We start from the raw sequence: 27,535 nt of genomic DNA on the forward strand, positions 1-27,535 counted from the left end.
CCACACTCACCCCACTCACTGTGACAAACTCACCCACTCACCCCACTCACCACACTCACCCCACTCACCACACTCACCCCACTCACCCCACTCACCGTGACCCACTCACCACACTCACCCCACTCACCACACTCACCCCACTCACCACACTCACCCCACTCACCGTGACCCACTCACCACACTCACCACACTCACCCCACTCACCACACTCACCGTGACCCACTCACCGTGACCCACTCACCGTGACAAACTCACCCCACTCACCACACTCACCGTGACCCACTCACCCCACTCACCACACTCACCCCACTCACCATGACCCACTCACTGTGACCCACTCACCGTGACAAACTCACCCCACTCACCACTCACCCCACTCATCGTGACCTACTCACTGTTACCTACTCACTGTGACCCACTCACCATGACCCACTCACCCCACTCACCCCACTCACCATGACCCACTCACCCCACTCACCATGACCCACTGACCCACTCACTTCGTCGTAAGGGAACTGTGCCGTCATTAGTGATGCACACACACATCACTCGCGTAGGAAGCCTTCCACGGCCGTTGCCTCTTCTCCCTGGAAACCCCGAGCTCTCGACACACACACACACACACCCAGGGCCCCCAGTAATATTTTCAAACGGATAACAAAGTGAAATTAACATTTAAAAACAAAAAAATGTTTTACAAGGCTAACGACAAATAAAATTCAGCATTCACAAATTAAATCGCTTTTTACTTAATCTCTGGGAGGCCCTCCAACTGGCGGAGGCCCCTGGGCTCCAGCCCCTAAAGCCCCGCGCCTTAATCCGGCCCTGCACGCCCCTGACATGATCACCTCCCTCACCACTTTCTGGAACCTTCCACAAGCTCCTCTCAGCCCCTCCCCTATCTCTTTGGTGTCCCGCAAAACCTCTCCTTTGGGTTTCCCTCCGGTCACCTCATCGAGCCCTTCGCGACCACAGCTACCACCGTCTTGAATTATTTATCTTGGGGTGTGGTCCCGTGACCCCGCGTGACCCTTGCATCGCCTTGGGTGTGGTCCCGTGACCCCGCGTGACCCTTGCATCGTCTTGAGTGTGGTCCCGTGACCCCCCCCACCTAACCCCACGTGACCCACGCACAATGGGTGAAAGCAGCTACGCCGACATTGCATGAGAAACGCAACAAATTTAAAAAAACATACGATGAGCCAGGGGGAGAGTGAACAACACGTGGACAAGCAAAAAATAAATGCGAAATTATTCTTGTGGATGCAGCAAATACAGGAACGGGACTCATGTATCACCAGTAGTGATCACTCAGTACCTGGTTACAAATGGGGCCCCATTCTGATCCTTGAAGCAGCATGTAATCACAATAACACACATTACAACTAATTACTAATCTACAACTCATTACTGATCACGACCATTGACTGATTACCAATAGATTATATAATTACAATACCCCCCCTCCCTCCGCCTCAAATCACTGCACCTGAATGAGCTAAATGATGACGTCACCCTGCTGCTGCGCTATTTAAGACCGAGAGCAAGCGAGGGCTTTACCATTCTGGCGAATTGCCCGATGATGCTGGATGTAATCACCAGCGAAACGTCGAACTCAAACTGTAAATGTTGTGGATTCACTCTTCAACACACCGGTGGGCTAAAGTAGTGAATTATTTGTCTTTTGTCAACGTGACACTTTTTTTGCTGATTGGCCATGTCGGGTGGTGGAGGGTTACGACACATTTATAAATAACGCGATCTAACCCAAAAAGCTTTATTACGAGCTTTTGGCTGTCCATCGAACAAAGGCCGGTCACCACATCGCGCACTTTCATAGGCGCCTCCGCGGCCGTCTGGAACGCTCTTCCTTCCGATATTAGGGAGCCAATGGAGCTGTGGACTTTTAAACAATCCAGATTGACAAACTAATGTCTTTTAGAACAGTTTTTTTGTGTTTAGTTTGCTATCCTTCCCCCTGCGCCTGCGATGAGCACGGTCGGCTACCGTGCTGATCGATGCGAAAGAACTTCAACGTCCCCTACATTGGAGAAGGTTCACCAACGGGAAACGCTTAACAGTTGTTGCTCTTTGTGTTGCATCCGACGGCAACCATGCCCCCCCTACTCCCCCATGCGTCCTTTGTGGACCTTCAGAGCTGAGTGGACATTTACAATATGTGAGGGACTGTTTTTGATTTGCATCGCGTACTGACTGCAAAAGTTGCCCCTTCAGACAATTTTTGGGAGCAGTGGCAATGATTCATCGTCTTCATCTTCACGCCTTTGCTCTGAAACATGCACATGAATGGCGTTGTCAATGCGAAGAATAAAACATATCCCGTGACTTGGCATACGCAAATATTTTTTTTAGGTCAAATCATTGTTGTGAATGACTCTGCACGGCTGGCTACGTAGGTGTGGGAAAGAAGTTCAACATACATACATACATAGAAAGTATTGAGTCATTTCATTGCTAGTCCTTGTGCGAACCCGGGTGTGACCCGAACACCAAAATCCATTCAGGACAGATAATGGTGCAGTGCACGACTATACTGTACTGTAACTCAACGTTATTTGTTGGATGGATGGGAAGCAAAATGTATGTGTGGTGCCACACTCTGAGGATAGCACGCCAGACCTTCTTCCCACCTATCCTCTCCCTTGAGGCTAACCCTCTACCCCCTAGCTAGCTGCTAGACCCACTAATTTGATGAACCCGGGTCATAGCCAATGCCCTCTGCTGGGGTGGATTTGAATCGATCCCAAAGTTAAATTGCGGACAGACCATGCGTCGTTAAAATAATTTGGCTATAGATGTGCAATGTGCGTGAAGCTAAAACTAGGATACTTACCTCTCTGATAGGGAAACACCAAATACGTGATACGTTTCCATAAATTCATCCTTTGTCTCCCGGAGCCTAATAAAATAAACGAAGATGAAAAGAATTCACAATGTATTAAAGATACGCTAATGGCAAACGAAACTATATATTGCCAAATGACCTTAGTGCTACAGGTGAGAGGTCTCTGAACAAATAAATGTAAAAAGTATGATAGCATTATACTGGTAGGAACCTCCTGGTTACACCAGCCCACAGGGGATTATTGTGTCCGTCCGTCGTGCATCCAAACATGGGAGGGGTGGGGCTGGGTGGAGAGGGGAGGGTGGGGAGGGAGGGGCTGGGTGGGGAGGGGAAGGTGGGGAGGGGCTGGGTGGGGAGGGGAAGGTGGGGAGGGGCTGGGTGGGGAGGGAGGGGCTGGGTGGGGAGGGGAAGGTGGGGAGGGGCTGGGTGGGGAGGGTGGGGCTGGGTGGGGGGTAGGATGGGTGGGGCTGGGTGGGGAGGGGCTGGTCACCCCGTGGTGCCCTTATAAAACTCAACGTTTAACCTACTCAAGCCGGCTTGTGCCCGCCCTCACAGTCGGGCATGCGGAATACACCACGTGGTGCCGCCGTTGACCCTGGCCATTGACCGAGCAACCCAACGTTCCTACCAGCTCCCTCCGCAGGAGAATGTGTTTTTTTTACATACCTCCTGTGTGTTTAGCAGTTTCAAGTTATAACTACAGCACCGCACAGGCAGTGCAAAATATAACCGTCAAAATTAACGAAACGTGCTCTCAGGTGAGTAGCTGATAATTACAGTGACACCGTCCGGGTTTGAAACAGTGTCCGCGTCCCTTTAACTTAACAAATGGTATCTCCGCTATCAACGGGGAATTAAGGAGTTGCCTGTGAAGTGCAATCGACCACTCGCCTCACTTTATGTATTGCATGGATTTCTATGCGTCTACGAGTTGCTACACGTATACGTGAGTCTACGAGTCTTGATACGAGTCGACTGAGAATCTCCTCTGCAAGTGGGGAATTTGTTGAGCCACCCCATAGGGACTGCGGTGAAGTGCAATCCATCCCTCACATTGTTGATTATTGCCCAAAACATGCTTGTGTAAGAATAGGTTTAACCATTTCTGGCAATAAAACAGGCGTTAAGATGTTAAAACACCAAACAGATACCTTTTTTGCAAGGAATCATGTCTGCATTAACCACGTATACTTTGTGGTGAACATGCAAACAAAAAACGTGAATCTGGTAGTATATGATGATGCATCGTCTTGGAAACTGATTGGTCCACACCAGAGACAGCTTTCTTTAGAGCCGAGTCTCGGTGTTGGATCAGAGGACGCCAAAAGGCGAACAGCACAAAGACAATGCCACTATCAGAACATGGAGAGCTCGGGGTGAGCAGCTTTATTGCCAGAAAGGATCAAATGTATTCTTAGATTTTGATACTGGCGATGGAGGTCTCATGATGTAGCTGCTCAACGAACTCAATAGGCGCCTATGAACTCTTGAATTGCTCTCAAGTCCGACGTGTCATCGCATATATTACAAAAGTGAGGCATTTATCGCCAGTTCGCAAGTCTCCGCCATTCGTGCCAAAATGCAAATGTGAGGAGTTTTGTCCCCTTGGAACTTTAGGAGTTTGTTTTTGCAGACCACAGTGGCACCGCGGACTTTAGGGGTTCACAGAACTTAGACGCGGCTCTGTGGCTAATTTGGGGCTGACGTCCACTCGCGTAACATTGACTAAATATGTATTTTATTAATGGGTATGTTTTCTTTGCGTATATAGTGCTCTAAACTGTGACAGTCACATGCAAAAGCATTAGCAAAAAAAAGCAGACTTTAGAGAAGTGCTGATTTTTAGAAGCATGCAGGTCAGTCCACAGTTAGATCGCGTAAATATAAATGTGCGGTTAAACCCGCCACCACCCGACACAGCCAATTAGTAAGGTTTGTCATGTAAACAGAACACGCCAATTCGTTACTAGTACAGCAACATCGGTGTGTTGGAGAGTAAACCCATAATATTTACAATTCTCTCCAACACATCGGTGTGCTGTACTAGTCAATAATTGGCATGTTGTGTTTACGTGACAGACTTTACTGGTTGGCTGTGTCGGGTGGTATTGAGTTTAACGATACACATTTACGCGATCTAACCCAGCATCCTCGATTATGGTTAATATTGGTCGTGAATGCCTACGTGTTAAACTCATTCCACAGTCTTACCTGATCTTGTTTCATCTGGCCCTCGTTCCAAAGAAGGACCTGTATCACCTTCAAAGCATAATATAGCATATTTTGCTGAGTTTTGAGAAGTTTTAACATGAATGCAATTGTATTTGTTTATGGCCAATGTTATATTTTAATTGGGCCAAAAGCGTAACATTAAACCTACCGCATATGTGGTCAATTCCACAGTGGTGGAATGACAATGTGGATCAGAGAATGTGGTAACATTTTACATCAACATTATTTTGTCTTTATAGTCTACAATCGCCAAAGTACTTTCATATCAATGTAATGTATATACAATATTATATAATGTGTGTTTTTTTATATTATATCATTCAGTGCTGGATGAGGGCCTTCCCACACTGTCTCAGCCATGGGGGGTTGTTTGACCATACTTCACCACACTGGTCAGTGACGGGTTGGAGGAGGTAGGGGGTGTGGGCTGAGGACTGGTTCAGATCTAACTCGCCAATCATGTCAGCCATGGCCAGGAATCAAACTCAGGTTGCCGACTCCATAGCCCAGTCTGCTAACCACTGCGCCACCACTCAATAATTTCTCCAGAATGACGCCAATGATTATTTTGTGTTCTGTATACACACTGCAGTACTGTACGTATATGCACATTATATACAGTTCATTTTATTTTACCATTTTTGGTGACCCGGTTCACTCAAGCAAATTAGACTATCCCTGTCTCTTTGAGTTCTCACTTGGTTAAATAAATCAACATGCATGCTTCGAATTGTGTGTAAGAATATATATTTTTGATGTGTACGTTGCAGGTGCATGCAACCCCTACATCACTGTGACCACAGCGTTGGCTACATAGATGACAAAAATGAATCATACAGTGTTTATGACAATGCACGTGTAATGACAGTAGAATCTATATGTGGTGTGAGTCGACTAGTGGCCACGGGAGGTAATGACGGGAGAGTCAGCTGTGAGTACGAAGGGACTTGTAGCTCTGGGAATGATCGAGAAGGGAGCATGGTCAGGTGACGGAAGAGGACAGTGGAGTCTGTTGGTGGAGCGGGCGTCCAGAGTCAGCGAGAAGGTTCGGGAAGGGGGGCGTGGCCTCGTGTTGCTAAATAAAAGGGAGATGCGCAGGAGACTCTGGGCTGCTGCAGTGGGGTCTCCGCCTGATGTCAAGTGAACGTGTCTTCAATGAAGTGCCATCTCAAGAGAAGTGTGTCAAGTCGTCATCACACATGTATCTATGTTGAACTTCTTTTGCACCGTATGTAGCCGACCGTGCTAATCGGAGGTGAAATTCATTGAATTTCCAGGTTGGGAGGGGGTAAGGTTTTCACCTTAACTGCAAAGTACAGCAGAACTCAGACAGCCCACAATAATATGCGGGAATTTACTTGCGGATCCTATAATCTGTGCTGTACCGCAAAGGTTAATCCTGAAATGTGTCATTAAAATGTCATACCAGGACGTCGTCACTAATATTGACCGTGGCCCGGAACTAAACTCAGGTTGCCGGGGCAGTGTGCAGAGCGGGAATCTGCCGTACGACTCCATTCATCCCCTCTGAAATCACGGACATCGGGGTTAAGTGCAAAACGTGACTTTTGCGAATTCATTAATCAGCAAAAAATATATGAATTTCGCATCGTTTCCTGAGAGCCAAATGTAAATGTGCCATATGGGTCTACGTGAAAAGAAATGTAGCATTTTTGGGAGTTGACATGGGAGTCAAAAGGATGGAAACATATACTACGACTCAACAGATCATGTCAGTACAGTCTGACATTAAGCAAAATAAAATGTAAATGTGATTTCAAGTGTACCACGATTCGTCTCTCTGCAGCTTCGCTTGTCCCTATAACAGCTCTGTTTGTTCCTTAGCAGCTACGTCTCTCTCAAGACACAGAGCCCGTGTTGCATTGACGGAAAAAGCAACAATATTCGCCTTCCCGGAGCCTGGCAATGCTAAGAGAGATTAGTCTGAAAATCTCGTTCTCTGTCTCTGTGCAGGGCTCTATGAAGAGAGTGCCTTTCTTTTGATATTAAAGCCTCGAGGGCGGCTCGTTTGAAGCTTTGAAAGAGTCACCGCTGCACAAGACGAAGAAGTCGGCCCGGCGTCTTTGAGGAGCGCAGCGCTTAAAAAAAATGAAAATCCGTGGCGCATATTTACGGGAGGAATTAGCCACTCCCGAATGGTATCCAAAAAAAATGCATACGTGGTAAAATTGCAGATTTCAGGATCTCTGCCCCCCACGGATTACGGGAGTCGCTGCTAACCGTAGGGGCGCCATGGATTTTAGGATTTGCGGATCGTTGGAGTGCGAAATATTGGTGTTCTATTGTCAATGTATACAGGGGTGGAGTGGTAGCACTGTGGTTTGTGAACTGCCATATGGACCCAGGTGCATGGCTTTTATTAAGCTTCACCCACTGACCAGCATGGTGTCGTATGGTTAAGCAGTCCTTAAGACTGCACAGAGTGGAGAGGCTTTCATCCTGCAGTGGATTGACAAGGGGCTGTATAATACCACTATTGTTGTCAACATAAATTATTGTATGTGTATTACTGCATTCGTATACTGTACCTTTGTTTTTAAACTCCGTGTGAAAAATGTTCCCCATTTCACTTCCTCTCTCTTCACGTGACGGAATAATAGTTATGCTTTTGCATTCGGCCAGACATCCAGTCACGGCTTGTGACAGCGCGATTATGTCCTGATCATTCACGGGAGCGACTCCTACATTGAGGTCCACTGTTACCTCCTGCAGACACTTCACGCATTCTGGAACGTGATTCAGTACATAGTGTAGATCTTTTAAGATCGCATGATCAGTTAAGTGGCGACAGGTAAGCATTAGATTTTGTTGACTAAAAATGTCCTTGCACGTATTCTTCAGTTTGTCTTTTGACTGAGACTCACGGATAATCTTGCAGCAGAAGAGAATGATTTCGGACTTCATCAGGACCATTTTTTCCCCTTTTAATGCAATGAGAAGGTACTCCAGGATGACCTTTGAAACAGTGACTGAGGAGGAACTGGCAAAAAGTAGAAGCTTTTCATTTTGCTTCGAATTTCCCTGTGGGACAAGGGACTTCAGTTTGCTTCTTGCCCATCTTTTCCTAAAAAATCCTCCAGATGTCAGGACATGTTTAAGATACCCACCCATGAGACTTTCTGGATTGGTAGTCGAATATTTTTCAGTTCCACTACTTTGCTGGCTTTCGTCTATTATATTCAGTTGTATTGCATGATCAATTTTGACGTTTTTAAAATCGTCTTTACAGAATGGGCCTGTGGTGCCATGTTTTATAAAACGTTGCAATGTGGTTTTTCCAACTTTATTGCACAGTTTTTCGTATTCCTTCATGTTGAGAAGCAGGTTATTTGTCATGAAGCATTCCTGCCCCTTGCGAATCGTTGTTGAATCATAGTCTATCACCGTACCATTTTCAATAAACTTATCGTGAAGAATGTTGAATTTAGTTTCCCCATCTTCAGTGACTTTGAGGACAGTGATGTGTTTACAGTCGGACAATTTCTCCGTTACTTCCTTAGATATTTTCACAATTTTCTGGTCGTCGGCAAGAGGGACATCTTCGGTGAGGTCTAACGTTACTTCGTGCAGGCACTTCACGCATTCTGGAATGTGGGTCAGCATGTACCACATGGCCCGAATCAATTCGCTATTGAGGTGCCCATAAGTAAGCTGTAGCTTTTGCTTATTGAAAATCTTCTGGCACAATGCCCTCATTTTCCCCTTTGACTGAGACTCGTAGATAACTTGGCAACAGAAGAGCAGAATTTCGGTCTTCTTTGTCCCCTCGTGCTCATGTTTTAATACGCGAAGTAGCTTCTCCAAAATTACTTTCAAGGCTTTATCGGAGGCACTGGCGAAGAGGAGTAGTTTTTTATTTTCTGTCACATTTTCCTGGGAAATAAGAGATTGGATTTTCCTTTCTGTTGATTTAGCAACATTTCGGTCAGAAGACAAAACATTATCAAGGTACCTGCCGGCAAGATACTCGCAGCTAATAATGGAGTATTTTTGTTCCTGTTTATTAAATGGATTCCCTTCTTCTCGTATTAGATCGAGTTTCAGTGAATGATCAATATTCACATCCTTAAAATCATCTCTGTTGAATTTTTGTCTTTTTTCCAAAATACCTTTGAATGCAATTTTTCCAATATCATTGCAGAGCTCCTGTTGCTCCTTATTGGAAAGAGAGAGGTTATACTTTTGAATGTACTGTTGAATCTTGTGACTTATCATTAAGTCATAGGCATTGGTCTGTGGTTTCCTCTCGGAAAGATCATGATCTTCATCTTTCAGGATTAGACCTAACAATGTTGCATTGAAAGGCCTTTTGATTAGCTCGTCTAAGAGGTCTTGACACAGATAGTGGTTGATCTGTTTCTTGGCATTGTCAATGTCGAGAGAAGATGTCGACATAACTTTTACAATCAGCAGCTGTGAATCGTCACGACTCAAACTATCCACATGAATCTTCTTCTCTGCAAACAATTCAACGTCACGGACTCTCCATGGCCTCGAGTTGAGGATAATGCGGCTTTTAGGAAGGTAATTTTGCCTGATGAGATTAGAAATGTTGCCTTCTGCTGATTGTTTCTCCATGTGTGGGTACTCATCATACCCATCCAAAATAAACAGTGTCTTCTCTTCAACCGATTCTATAGCTTGAATTATCTCATCTTCCGTGAGCTCTTGTTTTATTGGAAGGAGCTGTTTCCTGATCGTGCATCCAAGAGTCTCGCCTTTAGAAATTTCACGGAGATTGAGGTGTATAACCAATTGATACTCTTCCAACCTTCCCTCTGCCCACGTGACGGCAATTTGTTTGCAATTTGTAGTCTTCCCTGCGCCAGCTTCCCCGAGAATGATGGTCAGTCTACTCGTATTGTCACGTACAAACTCTTCCACGTTCGAGTAATTCATCCCGTTGCCTGAACCATCATGTGCTTTTTCGCACAAAGTCAAATCCATATAGACGGCTTGTGTGTCCATTATCATCTCACTGTGGCATTCTCTTCGATAGTCAGTCTTATTGTAAGCGTATTCCAAAATCTGTTTTAGTCTTTGAGCATTCTCTGCAAATACAGCATTCATCATTTGGACATTATGAGCATCACGTCACATTCACTTCGCAAATATAACATGTAGGTTGAGTTATTTAAAATTTAAAACGCTACATTCTCATTTCATTTTCTTAACCAGTCAATTCGCGCTACCTGAAACATTCTCAGGGCTAAATTTTGATTTAAAGCTTTCGTGACTGCCGGGATTCATATTCTTGGTTCTTTCGGTAAAGTCACGTAGAAGGGAAACAATAAAATAATAAAAAATATAAAACAATACAATTTTCACGACGTTTCGACTGCAACACAAGCAATCATCAGGTGTGAAAACCATAGCAAGAAAATTTGAAAAAAGTTTTCACACCTGATGATGATTGCTTGTGTTGCAGTCGAAACGTCGTGAACATTTTTATTGTTTATATTTTTATTATTTTATTGTTTCCCTTCTACGTGACTTTACCGAAAGAACCAAGAATACATATTCTCAGGGCTCTCTGAATAGTGGGCGGGGCTACTCGAGTAATGGGCGTGGTTACCAGAATTGTGGGGGGGGGTACCCAAGTAGTGGGCGGGGCCTATCCTGGTAGTGGGTGTGGCTACCCAAGTGGTGGGCGTGGGTTATCCGAGTAGTGGGTGGGACTACCCAAGTAGTGGGCGGGGCTATCTAGTTAGTAGGCGGGGCTACGTGAGTAGTGGGCGGTGTTACCTGAGTAGCGGGTAGTTACCTGGATAAGTCTTGACTGCAGGAATTCATATTATTTTGGGTCTTTCGGTAAAGTCACGTAGAAAGGTTCAAAGAAAATAACAAAAAACTACGACGTTTCGATCTTTCGGCTCTCCGATTTTACACTAACAGGTAAAATATCTCACACTTACACAGCCACCTTCGTGCGCCGACCTCCAGGTTGCGGCTGTTGTGCTGACCTAGAGGTTGCGGCTCTGCGATCTCCCATCAACATGCTAATCTCTCACATCAACATGCTAATCTCTCACATTAACATAGCCACCTCAACGCGCTTGCCATGGAGGCTGCTCACTGATCTCACATTAACATGCTAATCTCTCACATTAACATACTAATCTCTCACATTAACATGCTAATATCTCACATTAACATAGCCACCTCAGCGCGTTCGCTGTGGAGGCCGCTCACCGATCTTACATTAACATGCAAATTTTTCAATTGGTAGAAAACTCACCACCGTCGCGGTCGCCGCCCACCACCTACATTAACATTAGCTGCCCCGCCCACCACCTACATTAACATTAGCTGCCCCGCCCACCACCTACATTAACATTAGCTGCCCCGCCCATGCTGCTGACATTTGGGCTATGCCCATTTCAAACCTTTATCAACAGTTTGCCTTTAGAGGCTAACCCCCTCTTCCTGATGACGACCGCTTGTGTTGCGATCGTAACGTCATAGTTTTTTTGTTATTTTCTTTGAACCTATCTACGTGACTTTACCGAAAGACCTAATAGAATATGAGTTACCTGAGCAGTTTAACACCTAGTTATCGTTGTAGTAGAGCTTTCGCGACCAATATTATCCATAATAGAGGTGTTTTGGGTTAGATCGCGTAAATTTAAAAGTGCCGTTAAGGCGGACAGCCTGATGATGCTGGTTGTAATTACTCGCGAAAAGTCGTACTTGAATTGTAAATGTTTTGGGTTTAACTCTCCGACACACCGAGTGGGCTGAACTAGTAACGAATTGGCATGTTTTTTTTTGTCAACGTGACAAACCTTACGAATTGACTGTCGGGTGGTGACGGGTTTAACGACGCATTTATATGTTGACAGTTACCTGGGTAGTGGGTGGGGCCCTATGACCAGTGTGCGGGGATTCGATGCTCGCAGTGGGTGGGGCAAGAGGCATAGTGGGCGTGGCTCTTGAAACGTAGGCGGGGCTTATGGAGGGGGGGGGGAGGGGCTGTCAGCTCACCACGTGTCCCAGTTTAGCTTCCCAGAAATTTGGTAGATTTGAATTTCAGTGGCAGCTGGAACTAACCCTATATGGCAATAAACCATAACAAGTAATTTTTTTCTCCCTTGATATCACCACGAGAGTCCGTTTCGTTGTACGCACCACTTTCCTTCGAAGTTTGGTCATGAGTAACGAGTTAATAAACACATTGCTTGGACATTTGTAAAATTACATATATGGCAGGTTTTCAAACTGTTGTTACGTCGTCGATGGTGACATACCGTAGGTGTGTCCAAGAACGATTTCGCCTCGTCTATACCGAGGAATTGCATGCTGAGGAAATCTCCTTTGTAAATTATTCAAAGCAACATTGACAAATTGCTTAATCTGATCGTTTGCTTTTCCGCTGATTTTGTCAATAAGTTGATTGATGCGCTGGCTCGGCTTCGTCACACTCTTCAGGTCTCTGTATTCGCGCTTTGTTATTATATTCAATGACTCTACTTCATTTAAAACCTCGTCTGGAATCTTCATGAGTTCTTCAATGAGATTACATTTATTTCTTTGCAAAAACGCATTTTCGTTATTTTCCACGGTGTCTGTGATTTTTGGGATTTCTTAAAGGAAAAAACAAAATGTTTAAACATTTCAGAGAGATACGTTAACAGTGTGTGCCAATGTCATTGTAAACATGTCACACGACTTCTTTGCATACTAGAAAGTGTCGGAGTGCAACAATTAAAACATGCAGTGGGTGATTTATACAATGCTTTAATATACAAATTAAATGCATGGGCAGAGTTTGGTGGGGAGGGGGGAGCAATACCCCTCCAGAACTTGACACCTTTATAAATGTATTTTCAGTAGTTTACAATGAAGATGCAAAACATTAATTACTTGCACCTGCGATTCATCATCTGAGGGACAAAGCGAACCCCTGCCTCCCCCAGTATAGGAGTTAAACTCCGCCTATGATTATTTCAAAGGTCTAAGTGAGTCACTGCTGAAGTGAACATTAAGACGGTGCTCATGTCCTGTTAACAGCACTGAGCCAGTGGTGGAAACTCCATATTCCTATTGCTTGAGCAAATGTATCCAAAGGATAGCCACTGTTGACTTCCCCACAAAGCGGTACCTACTGTATTGACCCCAGGAGAATGATGGGCCAGGGTTAATCCCCAACCAAGATTTTGAACTCGCAACCTTTCAAATGGTTCCAGGCAGCGAAGCGTGGCACCCACTTGGTCATGCCACCGCACCAATCCTCTGGTCAGTATGAAAATGGACAACTCGATTTGGCATCGGCCCCCTTGATGCCACGACTGGTTCTGGTGTTGGCCCAGGTGAAAGTGCACACTGCGGCCTTACCTGGGAGACTGGGTGTCGAGCTTGCTAGAGATCTGTAAGCTCCTTGACCGGAATGCAGCTTGGAGTATGGCGCCTTTTTCAAGTGACAAGCCATCTTGGTTCTAAGTGATTTTGAAAACATTCAATGAGATTCATGTCTGATTGACACCCTCAGAGCCAGACCAAGACACCACAAGTAAAATATGAGGAGACCCCCCAATACCGTATACTGTACATGCACTTGCTGACCTGCACACACTGGACATCTGCGAAAAAGAGCTTCATAGCTAATCGGATTCCTGCAGTCTAAATAAAGATGGTGATTCTGATTATTGCTGATTCTGATTGTGAATAATTATTGTTCGTTTTAAACACATCCCAAAGTGTAGCTTTTAAAATTCTTCAGCCACGAACATATTCTTATCATGTAATGTGTATTCTGTCACAAAACCTCTTCTTGTCCTTAATAAACGTATACACATTTTAGACCCTCATTGTTTAGCGCATACTATTATTGCTGTTTTTACACATCTATCCACACCCTACAGAGACACTTGGTGGGAACCACTAGCAATAACACTTTTCATCGTTTCAATACTGGCAGAAAAAAAAGATCCCAACTGAGTCGCAGACGTTGTCTTGGGAGCAACACGCTTTATTACACTCTTAGCACAACAAACTCCAGGCTATTAACACAACATACTTCAGGGCTATTAACACAACATACTCCAAGCTATTGACACAACATACTCTCGGATGGTAACCACCCAACTAACCACGCTACAGCAGAACTAGACACGGTTCCACTATCTCGGTACGGACCACAAGCTGGGTCCCGGACCGCGTGGCTGGAGGTTTCTTCAAGCTTGACGTGGATCTCCTGCCTCTCCAACAGTAAGAACCCCGAGCCCCTCACAGGGCCTTCCTTATATCGGGCCGGGCTGGGGCTGGCTCCGCCTCTCGCCCCGCCCACCTTCTCGGTCTCTCTCGCCCTTGCCCGAAGGCTCTCGGAAGCTCTTCTCGGGCCACGTGACCACCCATTGGCCCCCTCCACCGGTGAACCCCCCTCCAGTATAATCCGGTCACATGTCCCCAGGTCAGCCAGAGTATCGTGCCCCCAACGTAACCCTAGCTGGCTGACACTCTCTCGCTCTCTCGACGGGAGCCCGCACCGCACGCTGTGCGTGGTGCCACCGCGCTGAACCAGCGCTCACCCAAGCCCCCACTAGGGCTGGTACTACACCCCGTGTCCGGGGTGTACACACAACACTAGACAACCCGCCGTGGCCTCGCAGGCCCGGCACCACACAGTGACATTCTCAGTCACGACAGATATAACAGAGCAAGTTGAATGCTGTCCTGCCATCTCCTGGTCATGTGGCATCTCAGGAGGCTTTTCAGTTTCGCAAAGCTATGCGTGATCGTTGATTACATGCTGCGCACGGCCAATGTGCGTTATTGGTGTATAAATAATGCACTGGATGGACTTTTAAAAACTTTACATATATTAAGAAGTGCGTATCGATGAATGTCGTGTACGCACGTTATCACCGGCAAATGTAGGGAAAATAGATGCGTGGGGTGATAATTTAAAACATAAATACATCACGTTACTCTATTTAAGACTGGAAACACGAAGACTTCTTCACAAATCTGGCAAATCACCTGATGCAGCTGGTTGTAATCACCAGTGAAATGTCGTACTCAATTACAAATGTTGTGGAATTACTCTCCAACACACCGGTGTGCTGAAGCAGCAACGAATGTGCACGTTTTGTTTACGTGATAACCCTTATTAATTGGCTGTGTCCACTGGCGAAGCCAGTGGAGTGGCACGTGCCCCCCCAATGATCCGATCGAAATCCCTCATTTAGATCGGATCATCGGGGTTTATTAGTAATAAATCAGCATTTTGCGACCCCCACTGCCACTGTGTAGCATGTTATTACGTGCCAGGGACTCTATGAGATGAGAGGACAATAGTCTGAGTTCATAATTGGCAATAAGTAACGGCAAAACAGTTATAAGTGACTCACGGAAATGTCCGCAGTTGCGTATCCAGTCCACGACTTCCCTGAAGGCATTCGACCCTCGATCGATGGCTGCGCCATCGCCGCACACGCGTCGTCGAATAAAAAGCAAAGGACAACTCCTTACTTACTAACAACTCCTTACTTACTAACAACTCCTTACTTACTAACAACTCCTTACTTACTAACAACTCCTTACTTACTAACAACTCCTTACTTACTAACAACTCCTTACTTACTAACAACTCCTTACTTACTAACAACTCCTTACTTACTAACAACTCCTTACTTACTAACAACTCCTTACTTACTAACAACTCCTTACTTACTAACAACTCCTTACTTACTAACAACTCCTTACTTACTAACAACTCCTTACTTACTAACAACTCCTTACTTACTAACAACTCCTTACTTACTAACAACTCCTTACTCACTAACAACTCCTTACTTACTAACAAGTCCTTACTTACTAACAACTCCTTACTTACTAACAACTCCTTACTTACTAACAACTCCTTACTACTAACAACTCCTTACTTACTAACAACTCCTTACTTACTAACAACTCCTTACTTCTAACAAGTCCTTACTTACTAACAACTCCTTACTTACTAACAACTCCTTACTTACTAACAACTCCTTACTCACTAACAACTCCTTACTACTAACAACTCCTTACTTACTAACAACTCCTTACTTACTAACAACTCCTTACTTACTAACAACTCCTTACTTACTAACAACTCCTTACTACTAACAAGTCCTTACTTACTAACAACTCCTTACTTACTAACAACTCCTTACTTACTAACAACTCCTTACTTACTAACAACTCCTTACTTACTAACAACTCCTCTATCATTTTTCATTGCTGGAGGGGTTGCCCCCCCCTACCTGAAAATCCTGGCTCCGCCATTGGCTGTGTCGGGTGGTGGTGGGCTAACGACACATTTACGTTTACGCGATCTAACTCAAAAAAACTTATGAATCATATTTATGAAAGCCTACGAGTTAAACTCACAAGGTAACTTAAGGCTCTTCTCGCTTTCCCATGCTCTTTAACTAAACTAAACTTTTTTTATTTTACCAGGTACGTCTCACTGAGCTATACAGCTCTTTTTCAGAAGCGACCTGGCCACAAATGATAGGTCAACGGAGGTGGCTTATCGTGTGAAAATGTATAGCAACAAAATACTCTAAATGCATGCTTCTAAATGTGGAGGGGAAAACCGGAGGACCCGGAAAAATGTTCCACACAACCACAAGGTGAACACGCAAACTCTAAATATACAGCAGCAGGCGTCAGGGTCGGGATCGAACTCACGAGCCTCCTGCACAGCAGGCGAGGTAGTTAACATCTCGCACACATATAAAAACCCTGATTAATTTATTTGGATGGATGCACATGAGTTTTCCTCTGGAACATATACACAGTGCATGTGGATCTTGGTTGTGTGTTTTTTGACAAATTGTTTTCCTTCCTGCATGCCAATGCAGCATCACCAATGCTTTGTTCCCGTTTTCATATGCGGAACGCTGTCAGACCGATCCGGCGCCTTGATCTGTCATGCCTTTGTTACATCCAGGGTCGACGACTGCACTGATAAGCTTGTGGGGCTTTCAATGAACCTCGTACAGTGAGAGAGAAAAAAAGGATTTGATCCCCTGCTGATTTTGTACGTTTGCCCACTGACGAAGAAATGGTCAGTCTATAATTTTAATGGTAGGTTTATTTTAATAACAACAACAAAATCCAGAAAAACGCATGTCAAAAATGTTATAAATTGATTTGCATTTTAATTAGGGAAATAAGTATTTGACCCCTCTGCAAAACATGACTTAGTAATTGGTGGCAAAACCCTAGGCCACTCCAAGACTTTAATCTGCTTCTTCTTGAGCCACTCCTTTGTTGCCTTGGCCGTGTGTTTTGGTCCATTGTCATGCTGGAATACCCATCCACAACCCATTTTCAATGCCCTGGCTGAGGGAAGGAGGTTCTCACTAAAGATTTGACGGTACATGGCCCCGTCCATCGTCCCTTTGATGCGGTGAAGTTGTCCTGTCCCCTTAGCAGAAAAACACCCCAAAGCATAATGTTTCCACCTCCATGTTTGACGGTGGTGATGGTGTTCTTGGGGTCATAGGCAGCATTCCTCCTCCAAACACGGCGAGTTGAGTTGATGCCAAAGGGCTCCATTTTGGTCTCATCTGACCACAACACCTTCACCCAGTTGTCCTCTGAATCATTCAGATGTTCATTGGCAAACTTCAGACAGGCATGTATATGTGCTTTCTTGAGCAAGGGGACCTTGCAGGTGCTGCAGGATTTCAGTCCTTCACGGCATAGTGTGTTACCAATTGTTTTTTTGGTGACTATGGTCCCAGCTGCCTTGAGATCATTGACAAGATCCTCCCGTGTAGTTCTGGGCTGATTCCTCACCGTTCTCATGATCATTGCAACTCCACGAGGTGTGGTCTTGCATGGAGCCCCAGGCCGAGGGAGATTGACAGTTCTTTTGTGTTTCTTCCATTTGCGAATAATCGCACCAACTGTTGTCACCTTCTCACCAAGCTGCTTGGCAATGGTCTGGTAGCCCATTCCAGCCTTGTGTAGGTCTACAATCTTGTCCCTGACATCCTCGGAGAGATATTTGGTCTTGGCCATGGTGGAGAGTTTGGAATCTGATTGATTGCTTCTGTGGACATGTTTCTTTAATACAGGTGTAGTGTAGTAGGAAGGTGCGTAGTGCAAACAGTGTTATTGCATGGAAACAAAAACAGTACGGCTTATGTTGGGTCAGCCTGTTGTGAAGGCAAAGTCATTACGGGTCACGTTGGGTCAGCCTGTAGCGAAGGCAAAGACAGTACAGGTTATGTTAGGACAATTAAACTGGGGCAGCCAAGGACGGCTGTGATTGGTTGATGTTGTTGTCAGGGCTGGAGTGGCGTCTTGAAGTCTGGCCAGGTAACAAGCGCACGGGCACGCGGAGCGCAGTTGGGACGCGGGTTAATTAATTGGGGTGTATTTAGAGTGGGGATAAGGTCGGGAGTTGGAGTCGGGAGTAGGGAGTTGGAGTTGGGGGCTGGACGAGGCAAGACGTGGAGCAGCTGAGGCGACGAGGGGGAAGACGGATTTCGTTGGGGAGTTGGAGACAGAGTTTGAGATGGAGTTGGAGACAGAGTTGGAGACAGAATTTGAGACAGAGTTTGGAGACAGAGTTTGAGACAGAGTTTGGAGACAGAGTTTGAGACAGAGTTTGAGACAGAGTTTGGAGACAGAGTTTAAGACGGAGTTTGGAGACAGAGTTTGGAGACAGAGTTTGAGACGGAGTTTGGAGACAGAGTTTGAGACGGAGTTTGGAGACAGAGTTGGAGACAGAGTTTGAGACAGAGTTGGAGACAGAGTTGGAGACAGAGTTTGGAGACGGAGTTGGAGACAGAGTTTGAGACAGAGTTTGAGACAGAGTTTGGAGACAGAGTTGGAGACAGAGTTTGAGACAGAGTTTGAGACAGAGTTTGGAGACAGAGTTTGGAGACAGAGTTTGGAGACAGAGTTTGAGACAGAGTTTGAGACAGAGTTTGGAGACAGAGTTGGAGACAGAGTTGGAGACAGAGGTTGGAGACAGAGTTTGAGACAGAGTTTGGAGACAGAGTTTGAGACAGAGTTTGAGACAGAGTTTGGAGACAGAGTTTGAGACAGAGTTTGAGACAGAGTTTGAGACAGAGTTTGAGACAGAGTTTGGAGACAGAGTTTGAGACAGAGTTTGAGACAGAGTTTGGAGACGGAGTTGGAGACAGAGTTTGAGACAGAGTTTGGAGACAGAGTTTGGAGACAGAGTTTGAGACAGAGTTTGGAGACAGAGTTGGAGACATGCGGAGAGTTGTAAATAAAGCGGTGTTCGAAGTAAGACAAACGTTGTCGGAGTGAAATCGAACACTACACAGGTAACAAGCTGAGATTAGGAGCACTCCCTTTAAGAGTGTGCTCCTAATCTCAGTTCGTTACCTGTATAAAAGACACCTGGGAGCCAGAAATGTTTCTGATTGAGGGGGGGTCAAATACTTATTTCCCTCATTAAAATGCAAATCAATTCATAACATTTTTGACATGCGTTTTTCTGGATATTTGTTGTTGTTATCCTGTCTCTCACTGTTCAAATAAACCTACCATTAAAATCATAGACTGATCACTTCTTTGTCAGTGGGCAAACGTACAAAATCAGCAGGGGATCAAATACTTTTTTCCCTCACTGTATGTAGGGTCCAACCAGTTCAGAATGCTGCTCTTCCGGGTCATCATAATTGTCAGCCATGATCAATCCACTGCTGTATGTAGACCCCAACCGAAGCCGTCAATCACCCCCAAAGTTCTACAATGAAACTATCTAGCACCTGGACCTTTTCCCCGCTCCATCTCCTTGGCAGGTGATATTCCGGACACGTTTACATCAATCCTTCTCGCGACATTTACTATTCATCTTTTATTGTACCAGGTAAGGCCCACTGAGCTGTATAGCTATTTTTCAGAAGGGACCTGACTATCACAAATGATAGCTCAACTGAGTGGCTTGTCGCCTGCCAATTGATAGCAGTCAAATACGATAAACGCATGTTTCTGCTCAAGCCAATTTAATTTGCTGAACAGTTTCAATTACGCCATTAGCCTGCGTACGTTTGCTAATTAATGGACTCCTCTTGTGCAGTGTCCTTCCAAACATGCATTGCTCGATGCTTCTTTGCACACTTTTAATCTTTTATTCAAATTTTGACGTCACGTATCATTGACCATACTCGTTGTTCCATATTCATTACAGTACTGCTGTGGTATTAAACTCCGGTCACTATGGTGGCTGGCTGAAATACAGAGGCGGTTTGGAGGTTTTTCTCACTCTTTTAGGTATCAAATTGCACGGAACGTTATAATAGGGTTTTGTCCCCCTTTTTTCTGGCAACAAAACTGAAACCTTTTTCCAAGGATTCATGTCTGCATTGACCACAATACCTGCAGTCAAAATGCAAACAAAAAAACATACTATGATAATATATGCATTGTCCTTGAAACTGATTGGTCCACACCAAGGGACGGCTTTCTTTTGAGCCTCGACCCAATTGGTGCTCGACCAGATGACGCCACAAGGCGTACAGCTCAAAGACAATGCACTATCAAAGTAATGAGGGCTCGGGGTGAGCATCTACATCATTAGACCTCATTTGCCAGTACCAAAATGTAATAATAGGGTTTCCCCCTTTTTTCTGGCAACAAAACTGACACCTTTTTACGAGGATTAATGTCTGCATTAACCACAATACCTGCAGTCAAAATTCAAAAGCATTTGATTCGGTTGACCCCGATATTCTACTCACAAGACTTGGTCAACTAAAATTTTCGCACGGTACAATAACATTGTTCAAGAGCTACCTCTCAGGCCGTTCTCAACAGGTACATAGTGAGCACATTTCGTCTATAAATATTAAAATAACAAAGGTTGTTCCACAGGGTTCCGTGCTGGGTCCAATTCTGTTCCCATTTAAACAATCTTGGACTAAACTTAAATCACTCAGAATTAAATATTTTTGCTGATGACACTGTCATGCTAGTATCAGGTAAATCTCCCGACGAAGTCAAACAGAATCTCCAACGCGATTTTGATGAAATTCAACATCAATTGTCATCAGTAAAATTGCTCCTAAATCCAAAAAAACGAAAATCATGGTCTGTTTCTCAAACAAAAATCCAGTTTAATTCGCTTCACCTATTACTTATATAATAAACGATATCATTGAACGGAGTGCTTAAAATATTTGGGTTTACCAATTGATTCAAAACTTACATTCCGACCCCATGTTGATCACATTTCGAAGATAATCTAATAAAAAAATAGATTTTTTTAATATATAGAAATAAACATTGTTTTTTTCCATTCGATTACGCCTCCAAATTGCTGAAGCTATCATTCTACCTCTGTCTGTGGTGATGCTGCTTACAGATCCGCTCCTAACGAATCACGACACGATTAAAACCCAAACTTGCTTTGAAGCTTTCGTGACCGCAGGAATTACTCTTCGGTTCTCTCGGTAAAGTCACGTAGAAGTAAAATAAACGTAATAATAGAGTACGACGTTTCGGTTGCAACACAAGCAGTCGTCATCAGGTAGAACTAAATTTGAGAGAGAGAGACAAAATACACACACGGAGACGCGCACAGACAGACACACAAGCAGAGAGAGAGAGACAACACAACGCTGGCACGCGCAGCGCCCTAACCACTGCCTCGCCACTACCTGCACCCGCAACAGCCACGCCACCACTGGCACCACGGGCTACCCCAACGCGCTCACCGCTGTGCTCCCCCGCCGCTCCGCTCACACTCCTGACACGCAGCACGTCAATCCACCGCGCCAGCCACAGTGTCACGACTCCCGTCTCTCTAACAGGGTTTCATCGAACAGCGCTCCCGAAACCGATGAGGTGCGATGGTTGGCTGGTGCGGCCCGCGAGCTTGGGAAGAGCCCTTCCTGCCACTGTGTCTCTATTCACTCACTCGGCCCGACGTACTCGCTCGTTCTCCGTACACGGCACAAGCCGCGTCTCTCGGACGTTCATGGCCGGCGGACAGACGGACAGACGGACGGACAGACAGATGGATGGACGGACGGACTGATGGATGGACGGACGGACGGACAGACTGATGGATGGACGGACGGACGGACGGATAGGCTGATGGATGGACGGACAGACGGACGGATGGACAGACAGACAGATGGATGGACGGACGGACGGACAGACAGACTGATGGATGGATGGACAGATGGATGAATGGATGGAAAGACAGACGGACAGGCAGACAGATGGATGGATGGACGGACAGACAGACAGGTGGATGGATGGACGGACGGATTGATGGACGGACAAACAGACGGACGGACGGATGGACGTACAGATGGATGGACGGACGGACAGACAGACAGATGGACGGACGGACGGACAGATGGATGGACGGACGGACGGACAGACAGATGGGCGGACGGACGGACAGACAGATGGACGGACGGATAGACTGATGGATGGATGGACAGATGTATGGATGGATGGAAAGACAGACGGACAGACAGACAGATGGATTGATGGACGGACAGACAGGTGGATGGACGGAAGGATTGATGGACGGACAAACAGACGGACGGACGGATGGACGTACAGATGGACGGACGCATGGACAGACGGACGGATGGATGTTGCAACGTCCCGGATTAAAATCTGGTCCGCCGAGTGATCTCATCCAAGACCTATGATTGTGTGTGCGTGCGTGCAAAAAAATCATGGGGAACGGGGGGAAGCAGGGCAGGGTTGGGGTCGGGTGGGGTTCTAATGGTCGTCTGGGGAATGACCGTCTGTATATTTCGAGTGGTTATTGAATCATGGGAAAGATGGGGAGGATGTCACGCATTAAGTCGCGCTGTGAAATGGATCCTTAGCACGGTTGGTTACGGACGGTGTGAAAGAAGTTCAACGCACGCTCGCGTGAATTGTATACCCCCTGCGGAGGTTATGAAACCCCCTTCGTTGGGTCAACCGGAGGATTCATGAAGGCACAAGTTTAAGTTGAAATCCAAAAGCCGACTTCGCACAAAGAGCCCGCGTAAACTTCAGGGATGCGCAGGGACAGAGACAGCTGCCTACCGAGTAGCAACAACAACAACAACCGCCACGGCGCTTGTGCCAGGCTACGTGCACGTTGAATAGCGCACACGGTTCCACACACGGTGCACAACTACATCATGTTGTCTGTCCCACGTCCGACCGCATAGTCGCATGTACATAGTGGTCCAAATGTCTTGTGACCCCCCCTCCATCAATTCATCCCTAAACTATTTCCCTTTGCATATTCATTTCTGTTTTAAATAAACCTTACTTTAAAAAAAATCAACTTTTTTTAGAATGGGAGTCACAAGAAATCTGGACCACCTTGTAGAGTGAATTAAAACCGCGTGTAAGTGCATTTAGGGTCCAAATAGGTGAGCCGCATATACGCGGAATCTCACAAACCGAACCCGCATAAAGCGAGGGCAACCTGTATAACACATTGCTACTCTGATTGACAACATTTAGTGACACAATCGATTATTTTGATCTTACAGCAGGCCAAAAATAAACATTTGCTGCATATCGCAAACCGATCCATGGCCTAATCAATTACACATTCACATTGCACCACCCATACAGCAAACTCTTAAGGTATTCTACTCATCCGTCTTTACGTATGTGTATGATAAACCATATCGTAGAGCACTGAAGTGTAAAAGCACCGCAGCTGTATTGAGGCTGTTATTGCGCTTAGAAGATTCTCAATTACAGCCGGAGTAAAACACTTGACACAAATAGCCGTAGGGTTCAAAAAGAGAGCCCAGAAACACGAATGTATTAACCACCACTTACCGAGTGTAAGATATCACACGGGCGACATGAATTTGACTTGTCTTTAACTTGGCTACACAACGAAAACAAGACACGTTCTCGTCACAATGTCAGCAGATTGGAGCGGCAAAAGTGGAAGTTAGGGTGAGCGAGATTTCATAAACGCCCACCTACAACTATTGACGTTAACGTGACCACAAAGGAGCAACTTCTACACTGTAAAAAAATCCCAGCTTCAAGGCGAATAAGGGGAGTTGTTATCGTGCATTGATTCACCCCCCGTCAACGAGTTGATGAATCATCACCATTCTGGTCTAAGTACGTGAAGGTGGTTGAGCCAGATTACAGTGAGGGAAAAAGTATTTGATCCCCTGCTGATTTTGTACGTTTGCCCACTGACAAAGAAATTATCAGTCTAAAATTGTAATGGTAGGTTTATGTGATCAGTGAGAGACAGAATAACAACAACAAAATCCAGAAAAACGCATGTCAAAAATGTTATAAATTGATTTGCATTTTAATGAGGGAAATAAGTATTTGACCCTCTCTTAATCAGAAAGATGTCTGGCTCCCAGGTGTCTTTTATACAGATAACGAGCTGAGATTAGGAGCACACTCTTAAAGGGAGTGCTCCTAATCTCAGCTTGTTACCTGTATAAAAGACACCTGTCCACAGAAGCAATTAATCAATCAGACTCCAAACTCTCCACCATGGGCAAGACCAAAGAGCTTTCCAAGGATGTCAGGGACAAGATTGTAGACCTACCCAAGGCTGGAATGGGCTACGAGACTATTGCCAAGCAGCTTGGTGATAAGGTGACAACAGTTGGTGCGATTATTCGCAAATGTAAGAAACACAAAAGAACTGTCAATCTCCCTCGGCCTGGGGCTCCATGCAAGATCTCACCTCGTGGAGTTGCAATGATCATGAGAACGGTGAGGAATCAGCCCAGAACTACACGGGAGGATCTTGTCAATGATCTCAAGGCAGCTGGGACCATAGTCACCAAGAAAACAATTGGTAACACACTACGCCGTGAAGGACTGAAATCCTGCAGTGCCCGCAAGGTCCCCCTGCTCAAGAAAGCACATATATATGCCCGTCTGAAGTTTGACAATGAACATCTGAATGATTCAGAGGACAACTGGGTGAAAGTGTTGTGGTCAGATGAGACCAAAATGGAGCTCTTTGGCATCAACTCAACTCACCGTGTTTGGAGGAGGAATGCTGCCCATGACCCCAAGAACACCATCCCCACCGTCAAACATGGAGGTGGAAACATTATGCTTTGGGGGTGTTTTTCTGCTAAGGGGACAGGAAAACTTCACCGCATCAAAGGGACGATGGACGGGGCCATGTACCGTCAAATCTTGGGTGAGAACCTCCTTCCCTCAGCCAGGGCATTGAAAATGGGTCGTGGATGGGTATTCCAGCATGGCAATGACCCAAAACACACGGCCAAGGCAACAAAGGAGTGGCTCAAGAAGAAGCACATTAAGGTCCTGGAGTGGCCTAGCCAGTCTCCAGACCTTAATCCCATAGAAAATCTGTGGAGGGAGCTGAAGGTTCGAGTTGCCAAACGTCAGCCTCGAAATCTTAATGACTTGGAGAAGATCTGCAAAGAGGAGAGGGACAAAATCCCTCCTGAGATGTGTGCAAACCTGGTGGCCAACTACAAGAAACGTCTGACCTCTGTGATTGCCAACAAGGGTTTTGCCACCAAGTACTAAGTCATGTTTTGCAGAGGGGGTCAAATACTTATTTCCCTCATTAAAATGCAAATAAATTTATAAACATTTTCACATTCGTTTTCCTGGATTTTGTTGTTGTTATTGTCACTCACTGTTCAAATAAACCTACCATTAAAATTATAGACTGATCATTTCTTTGTCAGTGGGCAAACGTACAAAATCAGCAGGGGATCAAATACTTTTTTTTCTCGCCGTATAACGTCGCTCTCGTTGCTCCCCGTGAACCGCAATACCTCGCTGACCTCGTCAAGTTGGAGAAAACCACCATCACGCGAACTCTGTTCATCCTCGCAGGAGCAGCGGCGGATTTTAGCTGCTAGCCATTGAACAAAGACAGCGGTCACCAGTGCCGGATTAAGCTAGTGCGGGGCCTGTAGCATATGTTATAAAGGGGCCCTAAATAAAAAAAACATAAATATTAAAACACACATTTTTAACTTGCTGTTGCACACTCGAAATGAAGGACGTGGGCAGGTGCTCCAAATCGAGGGCAACACACATTTATTGTGGTCAATCTGTAAGATGCAACAGCACGTGGTGTCACACACAGCAATCTTCAACCGAGTCGCCATTAACCACGTGACTTGTGTACCAGTGCGGTTATTCAATAACCCTGCCAGCCACCTACAGGCCCAAATCAGTCATCACATGCTTCTGTACACACATGCATTGATGTACTGCACTGCACATCAGGACTCTCACAGAACCACACTTTACTCCCTGGCTGCACAAGGAAATAATTAGAAGAGTGATCCATTCCTAATGTGCCACACTAGTTCATCAATAACCCTGCCAGCCCCCCACAGGCCCAACTCAGCCATGACATGCTGGTGTACACACGTGCATTGATGTACTGCACAGCACATACGGACTTATTAAAAGAGTGGTCCATTCCTACCTAATGTGCCACATTTCATTGTAAAGTAATTGTATTTTTTCATTTGCTTTACAGCTACATAATATGACAAATTGCTAACCTTAAACACCCAGTTCATAAAAGTGGAAGGCAGTATAGTACTATAGTAACAGAGCAAGTGCAGAATCACTGAACCGGAATTGATAGCTTGAAAGCCCTTGAAAGTGCGGGGCCCGTAGCTACTACATATGTAGCTACTTTTGCTACTAGGATATTCCGGCACTGGTGGTCACCGCATCGCGCAGCCGTCTGGAACGCTCTTCCTTCCTTGCAAAGTACCATCGTCTTAGAGAAATCAATTTCGTGTGAGCCAACCTCATTAAAATAATGATCAGCCACGGCTGAAGTGTTGGTCCTACCAACACATTAGGACCAACACGGTAGAACCACCACTTCAGCCGTGGCTGATCATTATTTTAATGAGGTTGGCTCACACTAAATTGATTTCTCTAAGACGATGGTGCTTTGCAAGCCCACTGGCTATCAACAAAGATTTGTTCATGAAGCCATTCATATATACGGACACAATTTCAACCGAGAGGATGGGAACAAACTCAGCAATCATTGGAAGGACATCATCAACCAATCTAAGTCTTGACTTAAAGCTTTCGTAACTGCAGGAATTCATATTCTTTGGGTCTCTCGGTAAAGTCACGTAGATAGGTTCAAATAAAATAAAACAATAAACTACGTTTTGATCGCCTGCTGACGACCGCTCGTGTTGCGATCAAAACCTCGTAAATTTCGATTTAAAGCTTTCGTGACTGCAATGATTCATCTTCTTTGGTTCTTTCGGTAAAGTCACGTAGAATGAGAATAAAATAATAAATTGATAAAATAAAATAACACAATAATATTCTCACGACGTTTCGGCCACAACACAAGCGGCCTTCATCAGGTGAAGGGACGAGACTGTCTACCAGACGAGACTGTCTACCAGAGACTGTCTACCAGACAGTCTCGTCCCTTCACCTGATGAAGGCCGC

The 27,535-nt window shown here is 45.3% G+C and overlaps 1 protein-coding gene across 3 annotated transcripts; it reads right to left on the minus strand.

Moving 5' to 3' along the window:
• Positions 1–425: 425 nt before the first annotated feature.
• Positions 426–27,506, minus strand: LOC116946994 (NLR family CARD domain-containing protein 4-like). 3 transcript variants are annotated; one of them, XM_076070320.1, is made up of 5 exons: positions 13,454–27,488; positions 12,367–12,702; positions 5,078–10,170; positions 2,855–2,920; positions 426–2,290 (listed from the first exon to the last, which is right to left on the minus strand). In XM_076070320.1, the coding sequence occupies exons 1-3, from the start codon at positions 13,572–13,574 to the stop codon at positions 7,241–7,243; spliced, it is 3,387 nt and encodes a 1,128-aa protein (XP_075926435.1). In that variant the 5' UTR covers positions 13,575–27,488; the 3' UTR covers positions 426–2,290; positions 2,855–2,920; positions 5,078–7,240. The 3 variants fall into 3 exon arrangements, with proteins under 3 accessions (XP_075926435.1, XP_075926437.1, XP_075926436.1); XM_076070322.1 differs by having other exon boundaries at positions 12,367–27,506; XM_076070321.1 differs by lacking the exons at positions 426–2,290; positions 2,855–2,920 and having other exon boundaries at positions 4,929–10,170.
• Between the last annotated feature and the right edge of the window lie 29 nt (positions 27,507–27,535).

Source organism: Petromyzon marinus, chromosome 28 (assembly GCF_048934315.1).
Source record: "Petromyzon marinus isolate PM22_M1 ecotype Great Lakes invasive population chromosome 28, UKy_Petmar_22M1.pri1.0, whole genome shotgun sequence".
Classification (NCBI taxonomy): domain Eukaryota; kingdom Metazoa; phylum Chordata; class Hyperoartia; order Petromyzontiformes; family Petromyzontidae; genus Petromyzon; species Petromyzon marinus.